Source organism: Microdochium trichocladiopsis (genome assembly GCF_020744255.1).
Source record: "Microdochium trichocladiopsis strain MPI-CAGE-CH-0230 chromosome Unknown B0I36scaffold_1, whole genome shotgun sequence".
Classification (NCBI taxonomy): domain Eukaryota; kingdom Fungi; phylum Ascomycota; class Sordariomycetes; order Xylariales; family Microdochiaceae; genus Microdochium; species Microdochium trichocladiopsis.
The window spans coordinates 6,217,084-6,239,377 of NW_025763544.1; the positions used below are offsets into that span (position 1 = coordinate 6,217,084).

Genomic DNA, 22,294 nt, shown 5'->3' on the forward strand with positions numbered 1-22,294 from the left:
AATCATTGCAAATTCAGAATGTGGCTGGGTCACCACAGCATGCTCTAGACGTGCCAAGAGAGCAATTACGCAAAGCGTTGTGTTCAAGTAGTCAACATTAGTATCACTCAGTATCTGTACATCATCGCTTGAAAACTATGTGGAGATGCAGGAGCATCGCCAGAACAAGCGCGGTCTCAATGGGAAGTCTCTTCACGCCCGCCATAATTGCCCATCTTCCGTGGAGGCACCTTAGCGGCAAAGAGACGATCAATCTCACCAAAAGTCTTTCCCTTGAGCTCAGGAACATAGATCCAACTGCCAACAGTAGCGATGAACGCCAATCCGCCAAAGATGAAGCCCACTTTGCCACGCAGGTTGGCCTGGTCTGGGTTGACCATGTACGGAATGGCGGCATTCATGACCAGGCCACAGATTGCCTGAGTGGCCGTGGCCAGGGAGATGGTCTTGGCACGCAGCACGGTGCTCGAGGTCTCGCCAAGGACAGCAAAGGCCATGGCCCCGATGGTGAGAAAGTAGACGAAGGCATAAATGACCGTGACAGAAGCTTGCACCCAGCTGGCTGCGCTTGTGGGCACCACGTCCATGATACCGATGAGCAGCAGGATAAAAGTCAAGGTGCCCATACCAGAGATGAAGACCAGCCGGCGGCCGTACCGCTCCACCACGAACCAGCTGACGATATTGCCGAAGACACCGCAGGCAGTCACGCCGACACCGAGGTCGAACGATTTGGAACGCTGGAAGCCGGCAAGCTGGAAGAAGTAGGTCGAGTAGCCCAGCACAAAGACGATACCCACAAGGTGCTGGCACAAGAAGACGCCGGTGGAGATTCCCGTCCGCAGCCTGTTGGTGCCCCGGAAGCAGTCGATGAAGCCCAGCTCCTTGCTCTGGCTTGATGCTTCCTCGTCGATTGTGGCCATAAGAGCCAGCAGTCTCTTCTCAGCATCGTATTCGCTGCCAAATAACTTGCGGATCTCCTTCAGTGCTTGCTCTCTCTTTCCCTTGCGTGCGAGGTACCACGGCGTCTCGGGGGCGAAGGGCAGGAATGCGACAAGGAAGGCAACGAAGAACAGCTGAGTGGCGAAGGGGCCGGCGTACGCCCAGCGATCGTCACGTTCGCCAAAAGCCTTGACGACGGCGTTTGACAGGAGCTGACCAATGGCAATACCTAGGTTGATACCAGCTGTGGCATAGCCGCGAAGGGCAACCGGCGCAATCTCACTGCAAGCCAAGGGCGCAAGGGTCAGGTAGAAGCCGAGGCCGACACCCAAAACCAGCTTCGAGCCGAGGAACGCCGGGCGGGTGTGGGAGAGGATCTCTCCTATGGCGCCGCCAGTGCAGAGGAGGATGCCGAGGCCAAGCGAGTTCTTGCGGCCAATGCGGTCGGCAAGCCAGCTGCAGAGAAATCCACCAAAGAACTGGCCTACGGTGCTGATCATGTTGAATGCCGTCTGCCAATCCGCCGGGAGGATCGCTTCGCCGTCGAGTACGTAGCCAAAGTCGCGCCTGAAAGCTGCCACGGCTATCATGGCGCCGTTGATCTGCGCATCGAAACCCCTGTGTGAGACTCATATAGTCAGCCGCAGCCCTGAGCAGCCGGCCATGGTGTGAGTGTTCCAAGGGCTCAGGCCTCAACTTACCAACCGACAGCACACATGGCCCAGTAGAAACACCACCAGGCAACTGCTTTGTGGTGCCTAAATACCTGGCCCAGGGTGAGCTCGTGTTCTTGTCCGATGGCGTTCTCGACAGGCGTGTCCTTGTCGACGCAGTGGTGGTGAGTAACCTCGGCCGCCATGGGCTCGCCGGAAGTTTTGTCGTCAGCAGTGGCGGCGGTCATGATTTCGAACAAGTTGCGAGCCCTGGCGCAAAGTCGGCGGCGTACGTTGTCCTCGGAGAGAAGCCAATGGCGATATCGAGGGCATCATGGAGGAATCTGGGGAACGCGTGTGAGTTTATATCCATATTCGGAAGGGATATGTTGCGCTGGAGAAACAAGATCTGGGGAAACGTGGAGAGGGCTTAAAGGCGACACTCCGCGGCGCGGCGTCGCCGGCCCCGCCCGAGAAATAATCAAGCCAGGCCAGGTCTGGCCAAGGCAGGTCCGGCGAGCCCAAGCACGGGCCACGGATGGGAGTTCCCCGTGGCGGGCCACGTCTCGGATCAAGAGGTGAGCGACTCGCTTCAAGGCACACGAGTCTCGGCTGAAAAGCTCGAACCCGCAGCTGGTCAGGATATAAGAGCGACATTCCGCGCCTCGACCCCAACATCCCCAGACCACCTCCAACACCAGACCCGGACCATTCCCCACACCCCGCGAATTTGCGCATCCTAGAGCGTCGCGTGGCTTGCTGATGGCTGAGATGAACCCGGCTACTGGCGACCCAGCTCGCCGGTCGCGGCCCGCACCGCGAGGGACTGCATCCTATCAACGAAAGCGAGCCGTCAAGGCGTGCCAGGTTTGCCGTGCCCGGCGCACGAAATGCGACAACCTCAAGCCGTCGTGTTCCTTCTGCCTCAAGGTCGGTGCCGTCTGCATCCAGTCGGCCGAGGACCTCTCCAGCTTCGACCCTGCCAGTCTCAAGATCCTGGAACGCCTCGACAGCCTTGAGCAGCTGATGCGGTCCTCGCTGCCAGCCACAGACGAGCAAGGACCGCCGGCCAAGAAGAGAGCCCGGCCAACAACCTCTCATGTCGATCCACCCGAAGCCCAAGTCGGTGGCACTCGAGTCGACGTGAGTATGGTCCTGCCGCCTAGTTCCGAGGAGATGCTCTCGTGGAGCTGTCTTCGAGGCTTGCATGTCACAGGCCTGTTTGAAGACAGTGTCGACGACACGGGGACTCTCGAATTGCAGCATGGCACGCCGCAACATCACGTTTCGTCTCCGCCTGGTCTTGTGGCGGTGCCAGAGGACCCGCGCCTTGTCAAAGCTCTGCTGGACAACTTCTTCAATTATGTCCATGTCAAGAATCCCATACTCGATGAGGTGTCAACGCGCAGAATGGTTCTCGGCAAGGCCGTGGAAGGGTTGGGGTTTGACTGGAGCCCCGAGTCGTGCCTTGCCTTGCTCATCTGCGCTCTCGGGTCCCTAGCCACCCCGTTCGGCCCCAGTCCCGACACGATGCCAGGCACGGCGGCTTATGCCCATGCCCAGGCGTACTTCCAAGCTGCACAGAAGCGCATGGGCTTGTTGTTTGTCGCCGAAGACATCATTGCCCCGCAATGCTTCTTCCTTGCAGGCGTCTTCATGATGTGCAATTTCCAGTCTACCAAGGCGTGGCGGTATTTCGTCCAGGCTCTTGTTGGCTGCCAAGAGTTCAAGTTCCTGACCAACGCGCCTGGGCGACCCGACCAGCTGGATGAAACTCCTCACCAGGCCATCTACTGGTCCGCCTGGAAGTCGGAGCGCGAGGTGCGGGGCGATGTGCGCCGTCCGGACTTTCTCGTCAGCGACCATGACACAAGACTCTATCCATCATTCTTCCCAACGCCACCAGCACCTCGCGCAGATGCGGTGAGGATGCCTCTGATGGAAGCAGACCAAACCAGGGAGCAGATCTCCTGGTACTTCTACCTTGCGGAGATCTCCCTGCGCAGGCTGACTGCTCGCGTGAGTGCGGAGATGGTGGCCATGATGGAGACGCATGCGTCGCGGCACATGTTTCTCGAGTCCATGGCAGCAGCTCTGTCTTCATACGAGGCCCAGGCCAATGAATGGCAGGCATCGTTACCTCCGTGTCTATCTCTCGAAGCGCCCCCGGAGCAGGATGACGTGTGCCGATTCGTGCTCAGGGGCCACTTGATCAACCTCTACGAGACACTATACTGGCCTTTCTTGGCGGTCTTCCTGGACGAAGAGGGCCTTGGTCTTCAGACTGGCGCATTGAATGCATTTAGCGAGCAGGCCCAGCGTGGTCTGGAGAACCACATGGCAAGGTTGCTTGTCAACAAAGCAGGCTATCATCACCGTCACCACGGAACGGACCCACTGCTGCGATCGTGCTCCCGAACGGCGTTGACGCTCTTGGCTATGTCAAGAACCCAAGGAGCGAGAGGAGGGGGCGGGCTCTCGCAAGCCCTGCGTCTACCCCCTGGTTGGCTGGTGGAGCTTGGTGAAGTGGTAGACCTGCTTGCGTTCTGGAGCCCTGAGACTGATCGGTACAGCGAGGTCAGAGTAACTCTATGCCGAGGCCTCGCTGAGGCCAAGAGCCATAACTACCGGCTTCGGGGGCCTTGAGATCGGTTGCCGGAAGGTTGGGCTTTACCCCTGGTTGGCCGAACTTGTTCGATCCGGATCCTTCCCGTCAACGTGGAGGCCCAGCTGGTTCCCCACTCCCATGCATGCCGGCATATTCTGGCTGTCGCGGAATGTCGCACTTAAGAAATTGGGGTAATTGCGGGCTTGAAGCTGGGTACGTACATGGCCCGAACCGCGAGCTGCGTATATCTATGGCCGAAGCATTGGTGCCTGACTGGTTTGTCGGTCATGTTCCATGTTGCAACATCCTTTCCGCAGTCAAATCTTCATCTTGCACACACACAGCGACCATGGGTGACGCCACACGACTCAACCCCCCCTGCACGATGCTTCGTGTCAGCGGTGTCAACATTGTCAACTCTGCTGGCGAGCAAGTTGTGCTCAAGGGCGCAGGGCTGGGCGGGATGCTGAACATGGAAAACTTCATTACAGGCTACTCTGGCCACGAGCACGAGCACAGGGCTGCCCTGGAGGAGGTGCTTGGCAAGGACAAGGCCGACTTCTTCTTCGCCCGCCTGCTCCACCACTTTTTCACAGAGGACGACGCGGCGTTGTTCGCGTCACTCGGCTTCAACTGCCTGCGGGTGCCATTCAACCACCGACATTTCATGGACGATGATAATCCGAGCGTGATTAAGCAGTCCGGGTTCGAGCTGCTAGACCGCATCGTCAACATCTGTGCTCAGTACAACATCTACGTCGTGCTGGACCTTCACACGGCCCCTGGCGGTCAGAATCAGGACTGGCACAGCGATTCCGGTATCCACCGCGCCCTGTTCTGGGAGTTCCGAGATTTCCAGGATCGCGTCATTCAGCTTTGGGAGGCCCTTGCAGCCCATTATGTAGGGAACCCTGTCATCGCAGGCTACAATCCCCTCAACGAACCCGCCGACCCGAAGCACACTCGTCTTATCAGCTGGTACGAGCGAGCCGAGAGGGCAATCCGCGCTGTCGACCCAGACCATATGCTATTCCTCGACGGCAACACCTATGCCATGGACTTCTCGCACTTCCCAGTCGACAAGCCGCTACCCAACACTGTCTACAGCTGTCACGACTACAGCGGCATGGGGTTCCCACTTCCTGAGCAGTACGAGGGCACAGACCAGCAGAAGGCCAAGCTGCGCTCGAGCTTCAAGCGCAAGGTTGAGTTCATGCAGGCTGCTGGCGTCCCGATCTGGAACGGCGAATGGGGTCCCGTGTACCAGGACCCGCGGACAGATCCTCACGCGGCCCAGACAAACACCAAGAGATTCGCGCTGCTCAAGGAACAGCTGGAGGTTTACCGCGAGTTCGGCGACGTCTCATGGAGCATTTGGCTCTACAAGGATGTCGGGTACCAGGGCATGGTGTACACCGACCCCGAGAGCCCATACATGTCCCTGATACAGCCGTTCATCGAGAAGAAGCAGCGCCTGGGGCTCGACTTTTGGGGAATCTGTGACAAGAGCGGCATCGACAACGAGGTGTATGGCCCCTTTATCGCCAAGCTCAAGGAGTCGATCCCCGAACACCTGCACAAGAAAAAGTACCCCAAGACTTGGACATTCGACCGCCAGGTCGAGCGTGTGGTGCGGGAAATGCTCATGAGTGAGTACATGGGCTGGGAGATGGCCGAGCTCTTCCGCGGCAAGACCGAGGAGGAGCTCGAGGCCCTTGCTGCCAGCTTCGCACTCAAGAACTGCAAAACCAGAGACGAGCTCAACAGTATCCTCACGTTGGATGCGCAAAGGTCATCCTGTTCGAGGTAGTTGCCAAGGTCGTGTGTACAGTCTTCGTCATTATCTAGCGACATAGAGAAGTACTCCTCGGATAACCAATCTCGACAGCCCCCCATCCTCATGCTTGTATGCCAGCCTGAGTCCGCTCATGTGCATTGAGCAGGTTCGCCCTTGCAGCATGCTGTGCTGACCAATGCATCACATCCTGTGGCCATGTAGATTGCAGAGAGTCAATGATGTAAGGATAGGGCAGTCATGACCCAGCAAACCCAGTCTCCAGCTCAATCTTCGTCGGCATCGCGCGGATCGTGCTTCCTCCAAAATTTCTCATAGTCGTCCCACGACTGAGAGGGAATGCTCAGCGGAACTGTGATGGGTGCCAGCGGCACCTGGTTCCTCTCCATGTCTTCCAGGCGGGCGCGGGTGGCCGGATGTTTCTTGTTGACGCTGTACAAATTAATGGTATGGCAGGAGCTGGTCACATGGAGTCCCCAGTTCCAAGCCGTGCGGACATCCGGTGGTTGCGTATTAAGCGCGTTATCCCAGCACCGGACCAGGACATCGATCCATCCTTCGACGTCGCAGGGCAAATCGAATTCCCATGTACGCCAGGTCCACTTGCGCTTCTTGGACAGGTTCTCTGGTGGGACCGTATACCAGCTAAAGCCTCCGTCGGCAGATAGCTCAACCCGTTCGGGCCAGCGTCCACCTCCAGAATACGCCCAGCCTTTGCAGCGAATGGAGCCCTCGTGAATCACAACCTGTTTGGTCCATGGGGACATGATCGCTGAACTAACCGGCATTTCCTGGATCTGGATGCCGTCAGTCAGGCGCATGTTGTATTTGCCGACCTGTTGGGGAAAGTAGAGGTACTCCTTGCTCTGCACTGGTGCTCGCGTCGGTGCATTGATAGCCTTGATGCGATATAGCCACTTGACACTGCGAGCACCAATGTAGCCAAACACGACGACGCGTAGCGGGTACCCGTGAATCTTCGGCAGGGGCTCGCCGTTCATGTTCCACGCTAGCATTACCTCGTTGGCCTTGACCTTCGACCAAGGGACGCTCACGCGATAGTTCATGCACTCGTTATCCTTGAAGTACGTGTCTGCCCCGAAAAACTCGAGGTGCTTGCCGTCGTCAATGAGTCCGCCGCATGCCTTGATGATCTTTTTTAGGCTCACGCCCTCATACTCGGCGGTACCGATGGCACCTTCAGCCCACGGTGCTTGGGGCAGCTCGTCGCCTTTACCGGGATACCTGGTGATCTGCTCAATCCGTCGCGTGCCGGAGCACTGCATAGTGACGTGCTTCTTCATACGTGGGAACCGGGTCTCGTCCATTAGCTCGTCGAGCGTAAAGGACTGTGGGTGGGAGACAAGTCCATCAAGAAGGAAGCTGTAGTTCTGTTTGTCGATGATGGGGATGCCGCCGTGGTTGCGCACAAAGTGCAACGGGTTTGGCGTGACGGGCTTGCTCGTGACCAGTCGCTTGGGCGGTTCCCCGTTGTAGGGAAATTGGAGGATGTGTAGCATATCTGCATGCTTCTCCTCGAGTACAATCTTCCACGAGTCGTTGGGCACCACCGTGAGTTCGCCCCCAATGGCGGAATGCCACAATTTCCACCGCTCTCCATCAAGCAGTGGGTTCGTCGCTGGGATCTCCGTCATCTGATACTCAGGTGCGCCGGGAAAGCTCTGAGACGTCAATATTTTATGCGCCGCGGCCTTTTTCTCAGGGTACTCTTCCCACTCGACGAAGCTGCGTGTCGTTCTGTCAGTACGATGGTTGATGCGATCCGGACAGTGGCGAGGACAGACTTACCCTTTCCAACCCGTGCGCTCCATTTGAAAAAGCTCGTTGGGGTCTCCTACCGCCTTGATCGCGTCCTCATCCTTGAATTCTTTTTGCACTTCGGCAGGCGGAATAGCCCTCGTCTCCGGCCCGGTCATGTCGAGAACAGGCAAGGACGCCCCAGTCAAACCCTGCTCAATCTTCCACTCATCGGGACGGTTCTCCATCTTTACACGCTCACTCAATTTGGTGATAGGCCCCATGTTGGCCGACAATTGTTGACCCTCCTGTTAGAGGCGTTGAATTGTGCTAAGCTAAGAAAGAATGTAGTAGGAGGGCCAGCAAATGGTGGGTAGGATATAGAAATGTAGGCACGAAGGACCTGGGTAGGTCCTTGTCAGCATCGACAATCATTGACGTCGTCTTTCGTGCCAAGACCAATCAAGCACTAAGGCGCTCCACCCTATCAATGAAATCACCCTCGCAGCGTCGTAATCAGACTGGGGTTGGCGTTCATGACGGGTCTATGCGCTCATGGAAAATGGAGCCTGGCCAACGACCAGAGAACACCGAGGAAGCCCGGCGCACTTGTCAAATCCCGCACAAAATCGGAGCCGCTAGGCATGACATTTTTCATGGATCTCGACGCTTGACTCCGGCTGAAGCATAACGAGACGCCGCAATATTCAAGTATTGCACCCTTAGGTACAGGGGAGGCAAGACCCACTTCAGCAGTCGATGGCAGCACACATCAACCTCTGATGTACACCGCAGAATCACAGTGACAATATTGTCGTTGACAGTATTCCTTGAGCTATAGTAGTTGTGTGACAATTGGGAACGCCTCGAGCTATACGTATCGAATACACCTGCTCTTGCGCACCGCTACAAGGGAGCTTTGTGGCGCTCGCCGTGAGCCAGCCTGGTTCGGACATGGCACTGTTCACATACCGCCTCGCCGCTGCTACCACACGCCAGAGGGCTTCTACGTAATAGTACTGGCCACTCTGGCGGCGGGAAAACCAGCAGCGGGAGCCTAATCTCGCGAAACTAGCCGCCTATCGACACTTGCATGCCTCTCGATCATGGCCTCGTAAAGTCGATGGGGCTCAAGCCAGTTGGGTAAAGCAGCAGGCGACACTGTCTACATGAACCTTTACAAATCTTGTCCCCAGCAAGGCGTACTCTTCCCGATCAACTTGTACGACAACAAATACTAGTCGCTACTCTACCTGATAGATTCAAACAATCAAGCACAACCTTCGAGCCAACAAAGATACAATCAACGGAACAAGGACGGCACTTCGCCACACATGATCAGAGAGCCAGACCGCGGGCCACGCGCCCGCGACCCACCCTTCAAGCTTCCCAAAATTAACTCTATTTTACGCCCCCACGCCTCCCTTCCAGTCATACTTCTGCATCTTTATCCGCTTACGACGATCCTACTAAAGACGTGCCACCTGAGCATCAAAGACCTACAGTCACGACTTGGCTGGAGAAGGGCCATGTCTTGCTTGTCGGGTGGAAGACCAGAGTGATCACTTGGGAACTCAACACGGATGTTACAAAGACCTTGTCACTCAATTTGAGGACCAGTAACGGGGCTTGGGGGCCCGACATTGCATCAGTCTTCAGGTCGCAGAACATAGATCTTCGGGACCAGCTGCGCACACGGTGACGTCAGCGGCCAGAGACTGAGGCTTGCGGGTGGACAAAGGCAAAGTACCTAAGGAGGGACGATATTATGGACATTAAAGTGCGATGGACAACACATAATCAGATGCGCAGCTATGCAGCCCTATCTGGTAATGAATGCATCTGGGAGTGAATGCATCTGGGAGTGAATGGAGAGGCCCGCCACGATCAAACAACGGCACGGGGCGTTATCCTCGCGGAGCCCATAAGGCTCCGGTACCAAAACAACAGAGGAAGTACAGGGATATAAGCCAATACGATCAGTGATGTTTGGAAATACTTTGTTCATTGCGCGAAATGGTAGCGTTCTCGAAGTACTTGCAATCGTCACAGTCACTTGCCACTTCCGCATGAACAGGGATTATCGAGGTGCTTCGACGAACGCCAGGATAACGTGGGACGCCTTTGTATCGGAGCCTTACAGGCTCCGCGAGGATACTGTCACTACTTTCTCGGGGGCCAATCACAACCAGTACCGAGGTATGCAATGTCGGGTGCTGACTGGATCATATCCCAGCAGAGTGAGACCCCGCTTCATCTGCAGCGACTAGGCAGCTGCGCCACCAGGGCGATATATGCCTACCCTCCCGTCAGCTGGTGCGAATCGTTATCTCCTCTCAATTGCCACGAAACTCAGTTGGACGATGAACGACCACGCCCCCCTCGGGTCGAACTCGGCCGGATCGATCTCCGCCCATGACCAGGCAAAAATTCAGATTGGAAATACATACCATTATTCAGACCACTATACCGAGGTCGCAGAAGTGGCACGGGAGAATTTGCGCATCGACTTCTTGAGGCAACTGCGTACTTGTCAGTACGAAGAACGTAAGAATCACAACCATCAGCGCGCAGTAGGCACGTGCAAGTGGTTCACAATCATGAGATCTTTGCCTCCTGGCAAGCACAAGAATCTGCGGTGCTCTGGGTATCCGCCGATCCAGGCTGTGGCAAATCTGTCCTCGCAAGGTACCTGGTCGACGAGGTCATTCCTGGCAGCAGCAATAGCATCGTCTGCTACTTCTTCTTCAAGGACGGCTTTGACGATCAAAAATCGCTGGCGGGTGCAGTCTCCTGCATTCTCCACCAGCTCTTCATACGGAACCCGACTCTGCTCACAGACGAGTTCCTGGATGAGTTCCGCCTGGACGGGGATGCTCTTCTCAAATCTTTCAGAAGACTATGGCACATCCTTCTCACCGCATCAAATCAATCCACAGAGCAAATTGTCTGCGTTCTCGACGGATTGGACGAATGTGTTGGAGAAGCCGAGCTGGTCTCCACCATAACAGGACTATACATTGCAGAAAACAAACCCTGCCGACTCAAGTTCCTCCTGACCAGCCGGCCATATCCCTTCCATTCGAGGAGGATTCGAAGAGTTGAGAGCCAACCAGCCCAGCATGCATCTTCATGGTTCAAGCGACCAGGAAGCCGATGAGATCTCCAAGGAAGTTTCTCTCGTAATCGAGCAGCGGATCCGACATCTCGCAATCCGACGGGGTTTGTTGCCGGATCAAGAACACGCAATACAGCGTGCAGTAGCAAAACACCGGAACCGAACCTATCTCTGGGTACATTTAATCTTCACTAGTTTGGAGGGGACCAGCATGCTGCATCAGAGCGCTCTGTCCGATGCCATTGACAGCCTACCACCAAATGTTGAGGCAGCATACGACAAGATTCTCCAAAGAAGTCCAGATCAGAAACAGGCTCGTAGGATACTGCAACTCATCGTCACTGCCAATAGGCCGCTGCACTTACGGGAGATGGCGGCAGCACTCGCCTTCCAGGCTGGGGTGCATCGAACTTACCGCGAAGTCGAGGCGGAACTCGCAATCACGAGTCAGCTCGGAGACGAGCTGCGGAGTATTTGTGGTCTTTTCATCGTAATTTATAACGATCAGATCCTTCTGCTGCATCAAACGGCCAGAGAGTATCTCGTCAAACCGCCACTGTTGCTACCACCACGCTCGCAACGGCAAATATTCATCGACCTACAGGAAGCGCACAGTGTTATGGCAGAGCTCTGCATTCGATTCATGGTGCTGGAAGATATAGCAAAATTGGATGTGCTTCTGAAGCAGTATCCATCATTTGAAAAACTGGCAGAGTTTCCCTTTCTGGCGTATGCGGCGGATGCCTGGCCCTATCATTCCCGAGAAGCAGGGAGAACGGCCAGCCCTGAGCTGGTCCTCCCCGCCCTACGACTCCTCCAGGATGAATCTACATGGTTCCGCATGTGCCGCCCCAACAAGCTTAAAACAAGCGCCGGTCCTCTGGCAATCGCTGACAAACTCAGAACAATCACCGGTCCTCTGACAATCGCTGCCTCGCTCAGTCTTTCACTATTGATTCGACCGATTATCGAGAGTCCAGAAACTCCAGCCAAACTTTGGCACAAATACGACTTGGGAATGATTTTATCACTCGCTTGCTCGTGCGGCCATGTAGACTTCGTCAGAGAATTTTTGAGCCTCGGCTTGACACGCCAATCCATCATGCAACGTTTCTTGGAAGGTGGTCGTGTTCTCGACATGCAACGCTGGGGAAAGACACCTTTGGCGTATGCCGCCGCGACTGGGAATTGCCAGATCTTGGAGCTGCTGCTCGATGCTGGTGCGGATCCAAATGCTGGAGACAGGGAACACGATATGCCCCTGTATCAGGCAGCTCGTCATGGCCATGATGTAGCCATGGACCTGTTGCTCAAGCGTGGTGCCGTAGCTGGGATAGAGGCGAGCCACCTGGCCAAGCATGGCATGACGAGCTGGACCCCATTGACCAGGGCTGCCTTTCACGGAGATAAGAGCACCATGCTGCAACTATTGGATCGTGGAGACGAGATTGACGATCCAGACGCTGCCGGCCATACTCCCCTCCAGCGGGCCACGATGCAGGGTCACCTGGAACTAGTGGAACGGCTGCTTGCGCGCGGTGCCTTGATGCAGTTGAGCCGCAAGAACCAGGAGCCATTATTGATCGAGGCCACCCGTCGTGGGCAATTAGATCTCGTGAAGCTGCTGCTTGATAAAGGTGCAACCATCGAAGCCTCTGATTCGGACGGTCGCACTGCACTCATGTATGCCGCTAATCGTGATGTAGCCCTGGCATTACTACAGCACGGCGCGCAGGTCAATCGCCGTGTTAAAGGCCCTACCGCTCTTACTTATGCAGCCGACTCCGGCAGAGAAGAGGTCGTGGAGCTGCTGCTTGATCACGGTGCGGAGGGTGAGGCTCAACGCGAAAATTTGCCCACAGCTCTCCATGTTGCTGCATTAAGAGGCCATTACAAGACTGTTGAGCTCTTGGTAAACCGTGGTGCCAAGATTGAGGCTTGTGGTCCTTCGAGAATAACACCCCTTCTACTTGCTGTCGCCAATGGCCACACGGAAGTCGTCAAACTCCTCCTTGACCGTGGGGCGGACATACAAGCATCAGACTCGGGTGGCCGCACAGCTTTGTGGCTCGCTTTCTTGAACAAGGACTATGATATAGCAGACTTGTTGAGGGCGAGAGGGGCGAAGGGAAGAAACTCTCTGGTCCGTGCTATATTTGGGGCGATAAATCTCAAGGCTGAGCTAAATCTGGTTGGGTTGTCGACACGGAAACTACGAGCGATTATACAGAGGTAGAATTTATGTACCAACTCCGGAGCCAAGGTTCCAGAGTTGTGTCAACACTCCACGAACTTATTAAGCGCTTCTAACCGCTCTTCATGTCGAGACCGCTTCTACACAATGTTCTTTTCCGAACCACCGTCAAAGCTTTTAAGCAGTATCACACCTGATCTTCGACAGGATCGCATTAGCATCGTCAAAAAAGCGCATGCCCAGCCAGTGATCAACTTTCAGCTCCTCCTTCTCGGTCGTTCTATGCAGAGGAGTCCATCACGGCTCTCAAATGTATACCTGGCGTCAGGGTGTAGGGATTTTGACCGAGTACAGCGAAGGGAAGTTCGGGTAGTTTACCTTGAACAATTACTGGAGCATATCACAAGATGGCCGTTCCGTCATGGACTTCGGTACGGGCTGAGCAAGGAGAGCACGTCGCTCAGCTCGGCCAGCGCGTTGAGACTGGTTGGGCTAGCGCTGAGTATAGATCTCCGTGGCCAAAAAAGCGAGTGGGCAGATCATATTGGCGATAAGCTAGACCCGGATCGAGCCAATGTGAACAAATTCACGGTTATAGGTGGTACTTCTGGCCTCGTAGACAAGAGGAATCCAGCTGGAGATGGCAAGTCTGTAGTGGCTGGTTAAGAGAAAGAAAGCCGTAGAAGGACCAAGAACGTTGACATGGACCTCCCGCCACTACCTACCACTGAAGCCGAGTTATCAGAACACAACAATATCACCGGCATAGGTGTGGCTATGCCCGATGTTTCCTCCATTGCACATTAAACAACTCTAAACTCAACTTGTGCACAAATGCTCGCTTTCTGCCTACACCACATCACATGCTAGAGATCTTTACATAAGCGCCAACTATGGAGCTCTTTTCCTGCGCGACCACTCTGTAAGACATGGGCGTGGTAATAAAGGCAGTAGCAAACGAGACGACTCCCAATCGGCCCATCCGCACAGGTGTGGGGTCGTCTCGAAAGGGTAATTGCAAGTATCTAGCGCTTTTCGCCCGGGGCAGCGCGGGGCGTTCCATGATTGGTGCAAATTGCAAGATTAACCAGGGGCCCGCACTCGTAACCTTGTGTTGGTTGACAGGGGGGGCCAGAGGTTCACATGATTCGATGTGCAGGGATTAATAGAAGAGGCCGATAACAGTGTTCCGCAAGGAGCAAGGCAGAGACATCGCCGGACTTTCTTGAACAAGGAGGCGGTGCACTTCCGGATGGCCTGCAAGTGCAGCATCAAGCAAGGAATCTCAGCCAGCTGAACAGCAGTCTTGGCCTCAGGCAACAAGATGATCTCGCAGGACCCCTGGCACGGGAATCCCATGCGACTCTGCGAAACAGGCCAGGGCAGCGCGCACGGCTCCGTCCGGCGCCGCCGTGATTTTTGGCTGCCCCTCATGCATGCTTTGATTGCCAACACCTTTATTCCCTGCTCTAGGCTGCCATGTATTGAGGAACCCTATATATGCCGTGGAGAAGGAACAACTTCTGAGACGCGAGGTTTTACGAAATATCACGAAACTCAATGTTAAAGCGTCTCCTCCATCGGCCGAACCACGAAACACAAAGACATACAAGCGACTGCAGCATAAGTCACGAGCTTCATTTGCCAGCTATCATACCGTCAGAACTCTGCTCAGCTCTAGAAACCTGCCACACAAAACAATGATATCCTCACACTCCGTCCTCGGCATTGCCTGTATGAGCATTACCCGCCAAGGGACAACCGGCGCTACTGAGATCGACAGCAACGTCCTCTCCCGCCCCAACGCTAATACGACGGCGTTGCCCACGGAGCTGCAGGCCCTGCAAGCCCTCGCTGCCAGACTGCGCCAGCTCGCCACCGCCGCGACAGATCTTCGTGGTACACTCAACAGAAATGCTTCATCAACGCCGTCCGCGTCATCGCATAATGCTTGTGACGCCCTGGCCACAGCTCTCCCCAGCTGTGATGCCGCTGTTGCCACACTTGTCAAGCAACTCATGCGCTGTGATTACGACACATCACTGCAACAGATTAGCCTTGCAGCGGCACTCACGTACGATCACTTTGCGAGTGCGGCGGCGAGCTTCTTTGACCTTATGGCGGCAATGATGACGGGGTATGGTATTGCCCTTACATATAGGCTCTGGCTGTGAACTGCGAAGCCTGTTCACGGGTTCAGGTCGAGCCTACTCTGCCTCACCACATGACTTGTGAACCACATTTGCTTACATCTTAGTGACTATTACAGCTCACAACAACAGGCGAACCCGACCCTTGTTGCTAGAGATGTCGACACCCTGTTGGCGAGAGTGTCTAGAGCCTGCGCAGACGTGACCATCTCTGGCGGCATCCTTCTTGACGGCGGCCTCGGTAATGCTACACAGCCTCTGACCTTCCGCCTGACAGCTCCATCATTGTCTTTACTCGACACTGACAACGACGTCACCGAAACTACGCCTCCACGGTACGAGGTCCAGGCGCCCTCGGATGCACGGGGCCAGCCGCCGCCGTTTGAGGCCTTGCCAGATTCGACAGAATCGATGGTTGAAGACGGGGATGATAAGAGAGGCAGGGCAGAATCGGACGTTCCGGCCTACGCCTCACCGGCTCCGGCATATCACAGCGCCGAGGGGATTGCAAGTAAGGGAAACAAATGTGTGCCGTCCACGCCGCCGCCTCCGCCGCACAGAAACAGGAGCCTGCTCAGCAGCCTCGCAGAGCCGTTACGGTCCGTGGCCAACGTGCTGCGCCCCAAGCCGGAGCCCCTCGTCGTCGCGCTCTGCGAGGCCGCGAGTCGTGGCGAGGTGGCGCAAATGCGCAGCCTGGTGGCACAGGGCGGTATCAACGTGAACGGGCGCAACGAGCAGGGCCGGACGGCACTCATCTGTGCCGTGCTCGCGGACCAACCCGCCGCCGTGCGGTTTCTTTTGGGCAGCGAGGCCCGGGCCGACCCGTGCGTGTGCGACAGCATCGGGCTGAGTTTTGGTAACAGCACCAACCACAGCAAGCCGCCACTGTATCGCGCCGTCGAGAGGCTTAACATGCCCATGACGGAGCTGCTGCTGGCGGATGAGGCAGCCGGCGGCGCCAGTCTCGCGGGTCAGAAGGACTCGTATGGCCAGTCGTACTTTTCGCTTTGCGTGCTGGGCGACACACCTGCAAAGCCGTGGCTCGAGCTGCTGCTCCGGCATGGGGCCGCCGCGACGCACAAGGATCTTACAGGGAGGCCGCTCGTCATGGTTGCCTTGGACAAGCGCCAGAATAAGCACGATGTCGAAGACGTGGTCAGCTTGCTTCTGCGGTACGGGGCGTCGCCTAGCTCGACCGACGATGACGGCACGGCGCTTGTGCACCGCTGTGTGGATCAGGGCCGTGGCAAGTTAGCGCTCCGGCTGGTGCTCATGGGCGCCGATGCCAACGGCAGGGACGTGTCGGGATCGCCCGTGCTTCTTGCGGCCCTGAAGCGTGGCGATAGGGCGCTCGTCGCGGCGCTACTGGAGCACGGGGCGGACCCAAATGCGAAGGACATATATGGCTCGCCGATGATCGCGGCTCTGATGAAGATGCCCTTGATACCAGCGGATCGGGACGCTATGGCAAAGTTACTGCTTGCGCGCGGAGCACGCAGAGTAGAATAACGTGGTGGATGAGACATAGAAAGAAGCGAGTCGTGACCAATAGAATTCCCGAGGGAGGCAGCAATGACCTCAAGGCATGATTTGAAGGATGTGATCTGTGGAAGCTCCCAATGATGACTCTTACTACAATACAACATTGCTAAGCCCTATTGAATATCTACGACCTGCTGATTGTATGATCGTCAAGTAATAATTTCTGTACTTTTTGTCATAACACCCTTCGAATCATCCAGCGTGGGAGTCACGGTTCCTCCAATATCCGAAGATGATTGACTAACGCTTTCGGCATCCTGGGCCTTGGAGGATCTGTGATTGCTGTTAGTAATCATCAAAAGCACATTCGCAGCCTGCAGTTCTTGATACTTACTCCTTCCTCTTGATGTACAGATTCAAGACGTGGGTCGCTGCAATAAGCGCCACTGCACAACCAAGACAGAACGAATATCCTTTGGGGTACTGCGGCGCCTCGACAGTCGGGAAAGTCAGCAGTGGCGTCCATGCGGTGGATGACTGCGCGATGATAGTGATCAACACGAGCGTGAAGGATCGCTCTTCCGGCGAGTCCCGCAAGATCGTGTTTACCCAGCCGTGCAACACGCTAGAGAGCGACGAGGACCAGTACATGCCGGTAAAGGCAAACCATGTGGCTGACTCTGGCACGTTCCAGACCACGAGAATGATGAGACTGATGGCGTTCATGACGGACGCAAAAGTGATAGCCCAGGCGGGTCCCCAGAGGAGATCCGAGGAGAAACAGACGAGGATGTTGAGGAATATGCCAACCGCAGGGGCGATACTACCAAGCTCGTTGATAGCTGATGGAGAGTATCTCTTTAGGCTCTTGATCCAGAGCAGGAAGGCACCGGTGCTTTTCTGGATGCCAGCGTTCCAGAAGAGGATATCCACCAGTACGACGACCCAGAAATGAGGGCTGGCAAGGATCCTCTTGATGTGGACGAGCTTGAATTTACCCTTGGTCCCGTGACCTCCACGGTCGAGTCGCTTCTTGGCGATGGCGAGGTCGTTGTCATTGAGGACCCAGCGGTTCGGCTGCTCGATGGTGCCTGGGATAACAAAGTACCCCAGGATGCCGACAGGGAATGTAATCAGCGCACAGATGATATACATCCATCTCCAGCCAGCTAGGCCGTTGACACCTTCTAGACGAGCCGAGGCGCCGGAAGCGATGAGACCGGCGGTCAGGGAGCCGAGGTTCAGGCCAACATAGAAGAGACCACCCCTTCGAGCAATTTCATGTCCACGATACCACGAGCCTAACGATGAGATGTGTGAGCGAGTAACTCGTGGTGAGCGCCAAGACCGCGGTCTGAGAAGTGCTTAATAGTGGTCTGGGAATTCTTACCGAATACGAAGTGCATCGCTGGGAAGAAGGCGGCCTTTTCACGAGCATTAGCTAACATGCCAGTGCGAGAGGTCGGGGCTGACAACTGCTCTCTCACCTCGAAGATTCCGATCAGGAAACGGTACGCGGCCATCTCAGCAAAGGATGTGGCACGATATTGCAACAAAGTGAACAATCCCCAGAGGATGTCCATGACTGGAATAGTCCAATGCATCGGGATGTGGGTGAAAAGAAAGAGGAACGGGACCATCCCAACCACTGCTCCGACGGTGTACATGGTCTGAAGCTGTACGAGCTCATTTTCGTAGAAGCCCATCTCTTCCTTCATCCCAGAGACGTAGGCATTGTCTAGACACCGCCAAAACATGCAACGATTTAGCTATTGGTCGCGACTTTTGAGGCAGGGCGATGAGAGGTGCGAACAACAACATGATGTCCAACTTACTCAGATTGGCCTGGTCGATGTACTTTACCCAGTAAGCTAGGATGGAGAAAGGCACAACGAGGAGATCGAGCTTCAGTATCCACTTCCTTTCCTCGGGTGTGTCATCGTCTGAGAACCATTTTATATGCCACCACTTTTCGCGGTGGACTATCGTGTCGGCCATGCTAGGAGGCGGGGAAATGCTGGTCCCGGAGCAGGCGTGGGTTCTTGTGGTTGTATCGGTGCTGGGCTCTCCAATGCCGCGGTACTTGTGTCACCATTACCGGTGCCTTGGGGAAGGTCAAGCGCCCTGCATGCATATATACACTTCTGTGCACCCGTCCTCCGAGCGTTTTCATGCTCACTCCCTTGCCTGTTTTGTAGTAAAAGCTGAATGGCGTCTCCACTCTTCCTATGGTAACATCAAGATAACCGATGGCGCAATGTGTACAGTGGGTTATCAGCTTGCATCGTCCCCGAAATCTCTGGGACGTCCCCCTAATAGCCTGGTCGCATAGTGCTTGGCAACGATGAGCTCGGCCGAATGAGATTTGCGTCCGGTCAAGGCCGTCCCTGCGTCTGACAATGGAGGGGGGAGCCTTCAGCCGCTAAGTCGCGCCCCTATCATCAACCTGGCGTGCTCCAACCCAGGGATGGCGCCATGGAAATGGCAAGGTGTACGAGTCGTGTCACAGTCACTTGCACGCCCGAGGCATGCACCTTTATCTGCTGGCGCCGCCAAAGGACGGCCATCGTATCCTGCCGCGTTTCCGTCGGGTCTGTGCCCGTCCGTCGGGATGATCCCCGACTGCAGGGTCTACAAATGCAAGCCGAGTGATTATGCAGTCGCATTGCGATAATCACGGCGCTGATGACGTGCTTCCGAGCTACAGCGTGGCCCTGCCCGAGCTCGGAGCCCTGCTAGCTAGCGGGGGAGGGGCCTGGCGAATGGCATGACATATCATGGGGCCAACCACTTATCAATACAAGCACGACAAGCTGCTTATATGTCGCATGTATCGTCGCCTTTGCGCTGGGCATCACTTGGAGCAAGGAATCGCCAGATCACTTGCGAATGCGCTCTAGAGTGCAAAACATGTCAGACGCCACGAAGCGCATCAGAATCGCCATTGTTGGTGCCGGCATTGCGGGCCTCACGGCGGCCATTGCTCTGCAGGAGGAGCCACACATCGACGTCCAGATCTATGAGCGCGCAAGCGAGCTCCGTGAAGTTGGCGCAACCATCGCCCTGGGGCCCAACGGCCTAAAAATCCTGGACAAAATAGGTGTCAGCAAGGCGTTGAAGGACACCGTGGGTTTTCGCAATCGAACCGGTCGTTCAATGATCTATCGGTAAGCCCTGATAACGACCTCATCCCTCGAACCACTGCGAGTCGTGTTTCTTTCAAGTACGCTCACACAAGTCTTACCCGTCCCGATAGTCACTATCAGACAGACGAAGTGGTCTCTTTCGACGTGCACCATGGCCCGGTCGAGTCTAAACACCACTGTGCTCGGTTTTTCCGACCACATCTCCAAAAGGTCCTGCTCGAGCATGTGCGACCAGGCCGTCTACACCTCCACAAATCTTTCAAGTCGATACGCAGGGAACCCTCGGATCAGAGCCTGGTGATCGACTTTCTCGACGGCTCGACAGCGCAGGCTGATATAATTCTCGGCGCCGACGGCATCCACTCCGCCGTGCGTCGAGCTTACATACCCACGTCCTCTGCGCTCTGGACAGGCCATGTCTTCTTCCGCACCGTCGTGCCGCGATCCCACTTTGACCACATAGCTGACCTCCCCGACGAGGCCGTCCACTACTGGGGTCCCGACCGCACGCTCTTTCTTTCGCCGTTGCCCAAGGACCTGTTCGCCGTCGTGGCGGCTCACCAGTGTGATCCCAATGATCCCGGCCACCAATATCTTGCAGCCGGCTGGGATGGGGATGCCGACATCGCCGCCCTACGTGTTCTCTATAAGGACTGGAGCCCCCTGGCCAGAAGCATATTAGATGCCACGCCGCGCATCAAGGTGTATCCAAACACGGCAGCAAAGGAGCTGCCGACCTGGATTCTCGGCAATGGGCGCGTCACTTTGGCAGGCGATGCGGCGCACGCTCACGGCGGAGCCTTTGCCGCGGGCGGAAGCCTGGCCATCAACGATGCTTGGGCCTTTGCACAGTCTGTCCTCTACTACTTTCCAAGGGAAGGAGGCTGGCGAGTCCGCCCGGATGACGCAGGTCTGACCGAAGTCGTCAGCCTCTATGAGAGAACGCGGAAACCACATACAGATAAGGTGCAGAAGACTGTGCAGGATCGAAATCAGTTCTTGGTGGACCAAATCAAGATGAAACAAACGGACGAAGAGCTGAGGGCCCAGATGAAGAACAGGAGGGATCTGACGTGGATACACGAGCATGATGTAGAGGCTGCCTTTGCGAGAGCGATACCTAGCAAGATCAGTGAAGCGAGGTTGTGAGCGATCTTTCTGGCAGCCAGCAGGGACGAAGAGGGGGTTTCAAGACCCGGACCCGGGAAAATGGTCATACAAAGGCCGGCACGACGACTGCTATAGCAACACCTGCCTCTACTGCTACATGGCCCACGAAAGAACGTTGGCGTGTGACTGCAGAGTCTACAAATTCAATTTTTTCAGGCTTACGCTCATCAATTTGAGAATTCGAAAGCAACCCCTTGATTTGTATGTGCAACGTGGTTGCGTGTGAAATTGGGTATGGCTCGGAATCATGGGTGGGCCACCTCGCGTCATTGCACGGAATGGGAGGACAAGTGACGGGCTGGCCTCGCTCTTGAACGAGCGCACCAGCGATAGAGATTCAATTGTCGACAACCGTTAAGAGTCATGGTGCTTAGCACTGGTGCGGGCCGACATCGGGTGTGAATAGAAGGAGATGGGGGTTAAGCCAGCTCATTTCTCCCATTGCGTCTAGAAACCCCGAATCAGGCTTCTTTGAGCTTCTGATTCAAAGAGCTGTCTGAGATTTTAACGATATCTTGATATTGGACTGCACTGTTCTTGCGGATATACAACGACTCCAAAGCCGGATCTTTCGCGTCATAGACATCTTGCGTCTGCGAGGCAGCTCTCAAGTAAACCTACTCTGAAGCTCGATGCGGAGTAACTAGATTGCAATGACAAGAATATTGGCCAGCTGCAACGGCATAAGCGGGACTTGATCTCTACACGCGCAGCAGAACAAACAGACGGATCGCTCCCCCGTCGCAGTGCATTACAGCCTATCTGATTGAATGCAGGTATGGCCTTGGACACAACCTGCCGCTGGTGATTGGAACCCTCAAGACAGTCCTGCCAGGGGTAAGTGTCAGGCTGACATCTTTAATTTAGAAAAACTGGGACCTTGCACATGTGCACCAGCTGTATTCCACGATCCCGCCACACATTTTTTGTCACATACAAGGGCGTCGATATCATCTTTGATGGGCTGGACATGAAACCAGACTGTTCTTATATCTCGATGGAGGTTATACCATATTCCAGGTAGAAGGACTATATGCAGAGCCTGGAAATGCTTCTCAGTGACAACAGACACCCTGATTCGAGCCTTCCCTTGTCAGCCTGCGCCCCCATGGCTCTATGAAGGGTCCACCGCGCACAGACTCACGGTTCGCCCAGACAGGAAATGATGCCTGACGACGCCGGGTTTCTTAAAATAAAGCTGGCGTCCCGGTATTCAATAGGCTATGCGAATCCTACAAATTGGCAGTGTCTTTCATGCACTAGCCTCATTCGAATCGT

General features: G+C 55.5%; 9 protein-coding genes across 9 annotated transcripts; 6 read left to right on the forward strand and 3 right to left on the reverse strand.

The window, feature by feature from the left end:
- Positions 1 to 81: 81 nt before the first annotated feature.
- Positions 82 to 1,972, reverse strand: B0I36DRAFT_282658 (maltose permease). Its single transcript, XM_046151518.1, has 2 exons — positions 1,644 to 1,972; positions 82 to 1,560 (listed from the first exon to the last, which is right to left on the reverse strand). Exons 1-2 carry the CDS (start codon positions 1,841 to 1,843, stop codon positions 177 to 179), a joined length of 1,584 nt encoding a protein of 527 aa, XP_046019664.1. The 5' UTR covers positions 1,844 to 1,972; the 3' UTR covers positions 82 to 176.
- A 394-nt stretch (positions 1,973 to 2,366) lies between these two features.
- B0I36DRAFT_392727 (uncharacterized protein) lies at positions 2,367 to 4,578 on the forward strand (the record flags this gene model as incomplete). Its single annotated transcript, XM_046161443.1, has 3 exons — positions 2,367 to 2,787; positions 2,824 to 4,086; positions 4,129 to 4,578. 3 exons carry the CDS (start codon positions 2,367 to 2,369, stop codon positions 4,239 to 4,241), a joined length of 1,797 nt encoding a protein of 598 aa, XP_046019665.1. The 3' UTR covers positions 4,242 to 4,578.
- Positions 4,553 to 6,013, forward strand: B0I36DRAFT_358762 (glucan 1,3-beta-glucosidase; the record flags this gene model as incomplete). The annotated part of the gene is made up of 1 exon (XM_046158012.1): positions 4,553 to 6,013. The coding sequence occupies one exon, from the start codon at positions 4,553 to 4,555 to the stop codon at positions 6,011 to 6,013; it is 1,461 nt and encodes a 486-aa protein (XP_046019666.1).
- A 241-nt stretch (positions 6,014 to 6,254) lies between these two features.
- On the reverse strand, positions 6,255 to 8,007 carry B0I36DRAFT_261490 (oxidoreductase molybdopterin binding domain-containing protein; the record flags this gene model as incomplete). The annotated part of the gene is made up of 2 exons (XM_046151143.1): positions 6,255 to 7,744; positions 7,808 to 8,007. The coding sequence occupies 2 exons, from the start codon at positions 8,002 to 8,004 to the stop codon at positions 6,265 to 6,267; spliced, it is 1,677 nt and encodes a 558-aa protein (XP_046019667.1). The 3' UTR covers positions 6,255 to 6,264.
- Positions 8,008 to 9,741: 1,734 nt separating this feature from the next.
- On the forward strand, positions 9,742 to 10,916 carry B0I36DRAFT_345191 (uncharacterized protein; the record flags this gene model as incomplete). Its single annotated transcript, XM_046156335.1, has 3 exons — positions 9,742 to 9,955; positions 10,217 to 10,303; positions 10,324 to 10,916. The coding sequence occupies 3 exons, from the start codon at positions 9,742 to 9,744 to the stop codon at positions 10,914 to 10,916; spliced, it is 894 nt and encodes a 297-aa protein (XP_046019668.1).
- Positions 10,917 to 12,012: 1,096 nt separating this feature from the next.
- Positions 12,013 to 13,213, forward strand: B0I36DRAFT_282668 (ankyrin repeat-containing domain protein; the record flags this gene model as incomplete). Its single annotated transcript, XM_046151519.1, has 2 exons — positions 12,013 to 12,165; positions 12,286 to 13,213. 2 exons carry the CDS (start codon positions 12,013 to 12,015, stop codon positions 13,108 to 13,110), a joined length of 978 nt encoding a protein of 325 aa, XP_046019669.1. The 3' UTR covers positions 13,111 to 13,213.
- Positions 13,214 to 14,538: 1,325 nt separating this feature from the next.
- Positions 14,539 to 16,780, forward strand: B0I36DRAFT_380327 (ankyrin repeat-containing domain protein). Its single transcript, XM_046160808.1, has 2 exons — positions 14,539 to 15,205; positions 15,338 to 16,780. Exons 1-2 carry the CDS (start codon positions 14,769 to 14,771, stop codon positions 16,725 to 16,727), a joined length of 1,827 nt encoding a protein of 608 aa, XP_046019670.1. The 5' UTR covers positions 14,539 to 14,768; the 3' UTR covers positions 16,728 to 16,780.
- A 310-nt stretch (positions 16,781 to 17,090) lies between these two features.
- Positions 17,091 to 18,698, reverse strand: B0I36DRAFT_392766 (vitamin H transporter; the record flags this gene model as incomplete). Its single annotated transcript, XM_046161444.1, has 4 exons — positions 17,091 to 18,001; positions 18,091 to 18,124; positions 18,188 to 18,438; positions 18,536 to 18,698. The coding sequence occupies 4 exons, from the start codon at positions 18,696 to 18,698 to the stop codon at positions 17,091 to 17,093; spliced, it is 1,359 nt and encodes a 452-aa protein (XP_046019671.1).
- Positions 18,699 to 19,610: 912 nt separating this feature from the next.
- B0I36DRAFT_282673 (salicylate 1-monooxygenase) lies at positions 19,611 to 21,174 on the forward strand (the record flags this gene model as incomplete). The annotated part of the gene is made up of 2 exons (XM_046151520.1): positions 19,611 to 19,867; positions 19,957 to 21,174. The coding sequence occupies 2 exons, from the start codon at positions 19,611 to 19,613 to the stop codon at positions 20,993 to 20,995; spliced, it is 1,296 nt and encodes a 431-aa protein (XP_046019672.1). The 3' UTR covers positions 20,996 to 21,174.
- Between the last annotated feature and the right edge of the window lie 1,120 nt (positions 21,175 to 22,294).

Excerpts from the sequence above, each read along its gene's own strand:
- B0I36DRAFT_282658 (XM_046151518.1), bottom strand. The coding sequence starts at position 1,843 with ATGACCGCCGCCACTGCTGACGACAAAACTTCCGGCGAGCCCATGGCG. Across the intron at positions 1,561-1,643 it reads GCCATGTGTGCTGTCGGTTG|GGGTTTCGATGCGCAGATCA; the intron begins GTAAGTTGAGGC and ends AGTCTCACACAG.
- B0I36DRAFT_380327 (XM_046160808.1), top strand. The coding sequence starts at position 14,769 with ATGATATCCTCACACTCCGTCCTCGGCATTGCCTGTATGAGCATTACC. Across the intron at positions 15,206-15,337 it reads ATGGCGGCAATGATGACGGG|CTCACAACAACAGGCGAACC; the intron begins GTATGGTATTGC and ends TGACTATTACAG.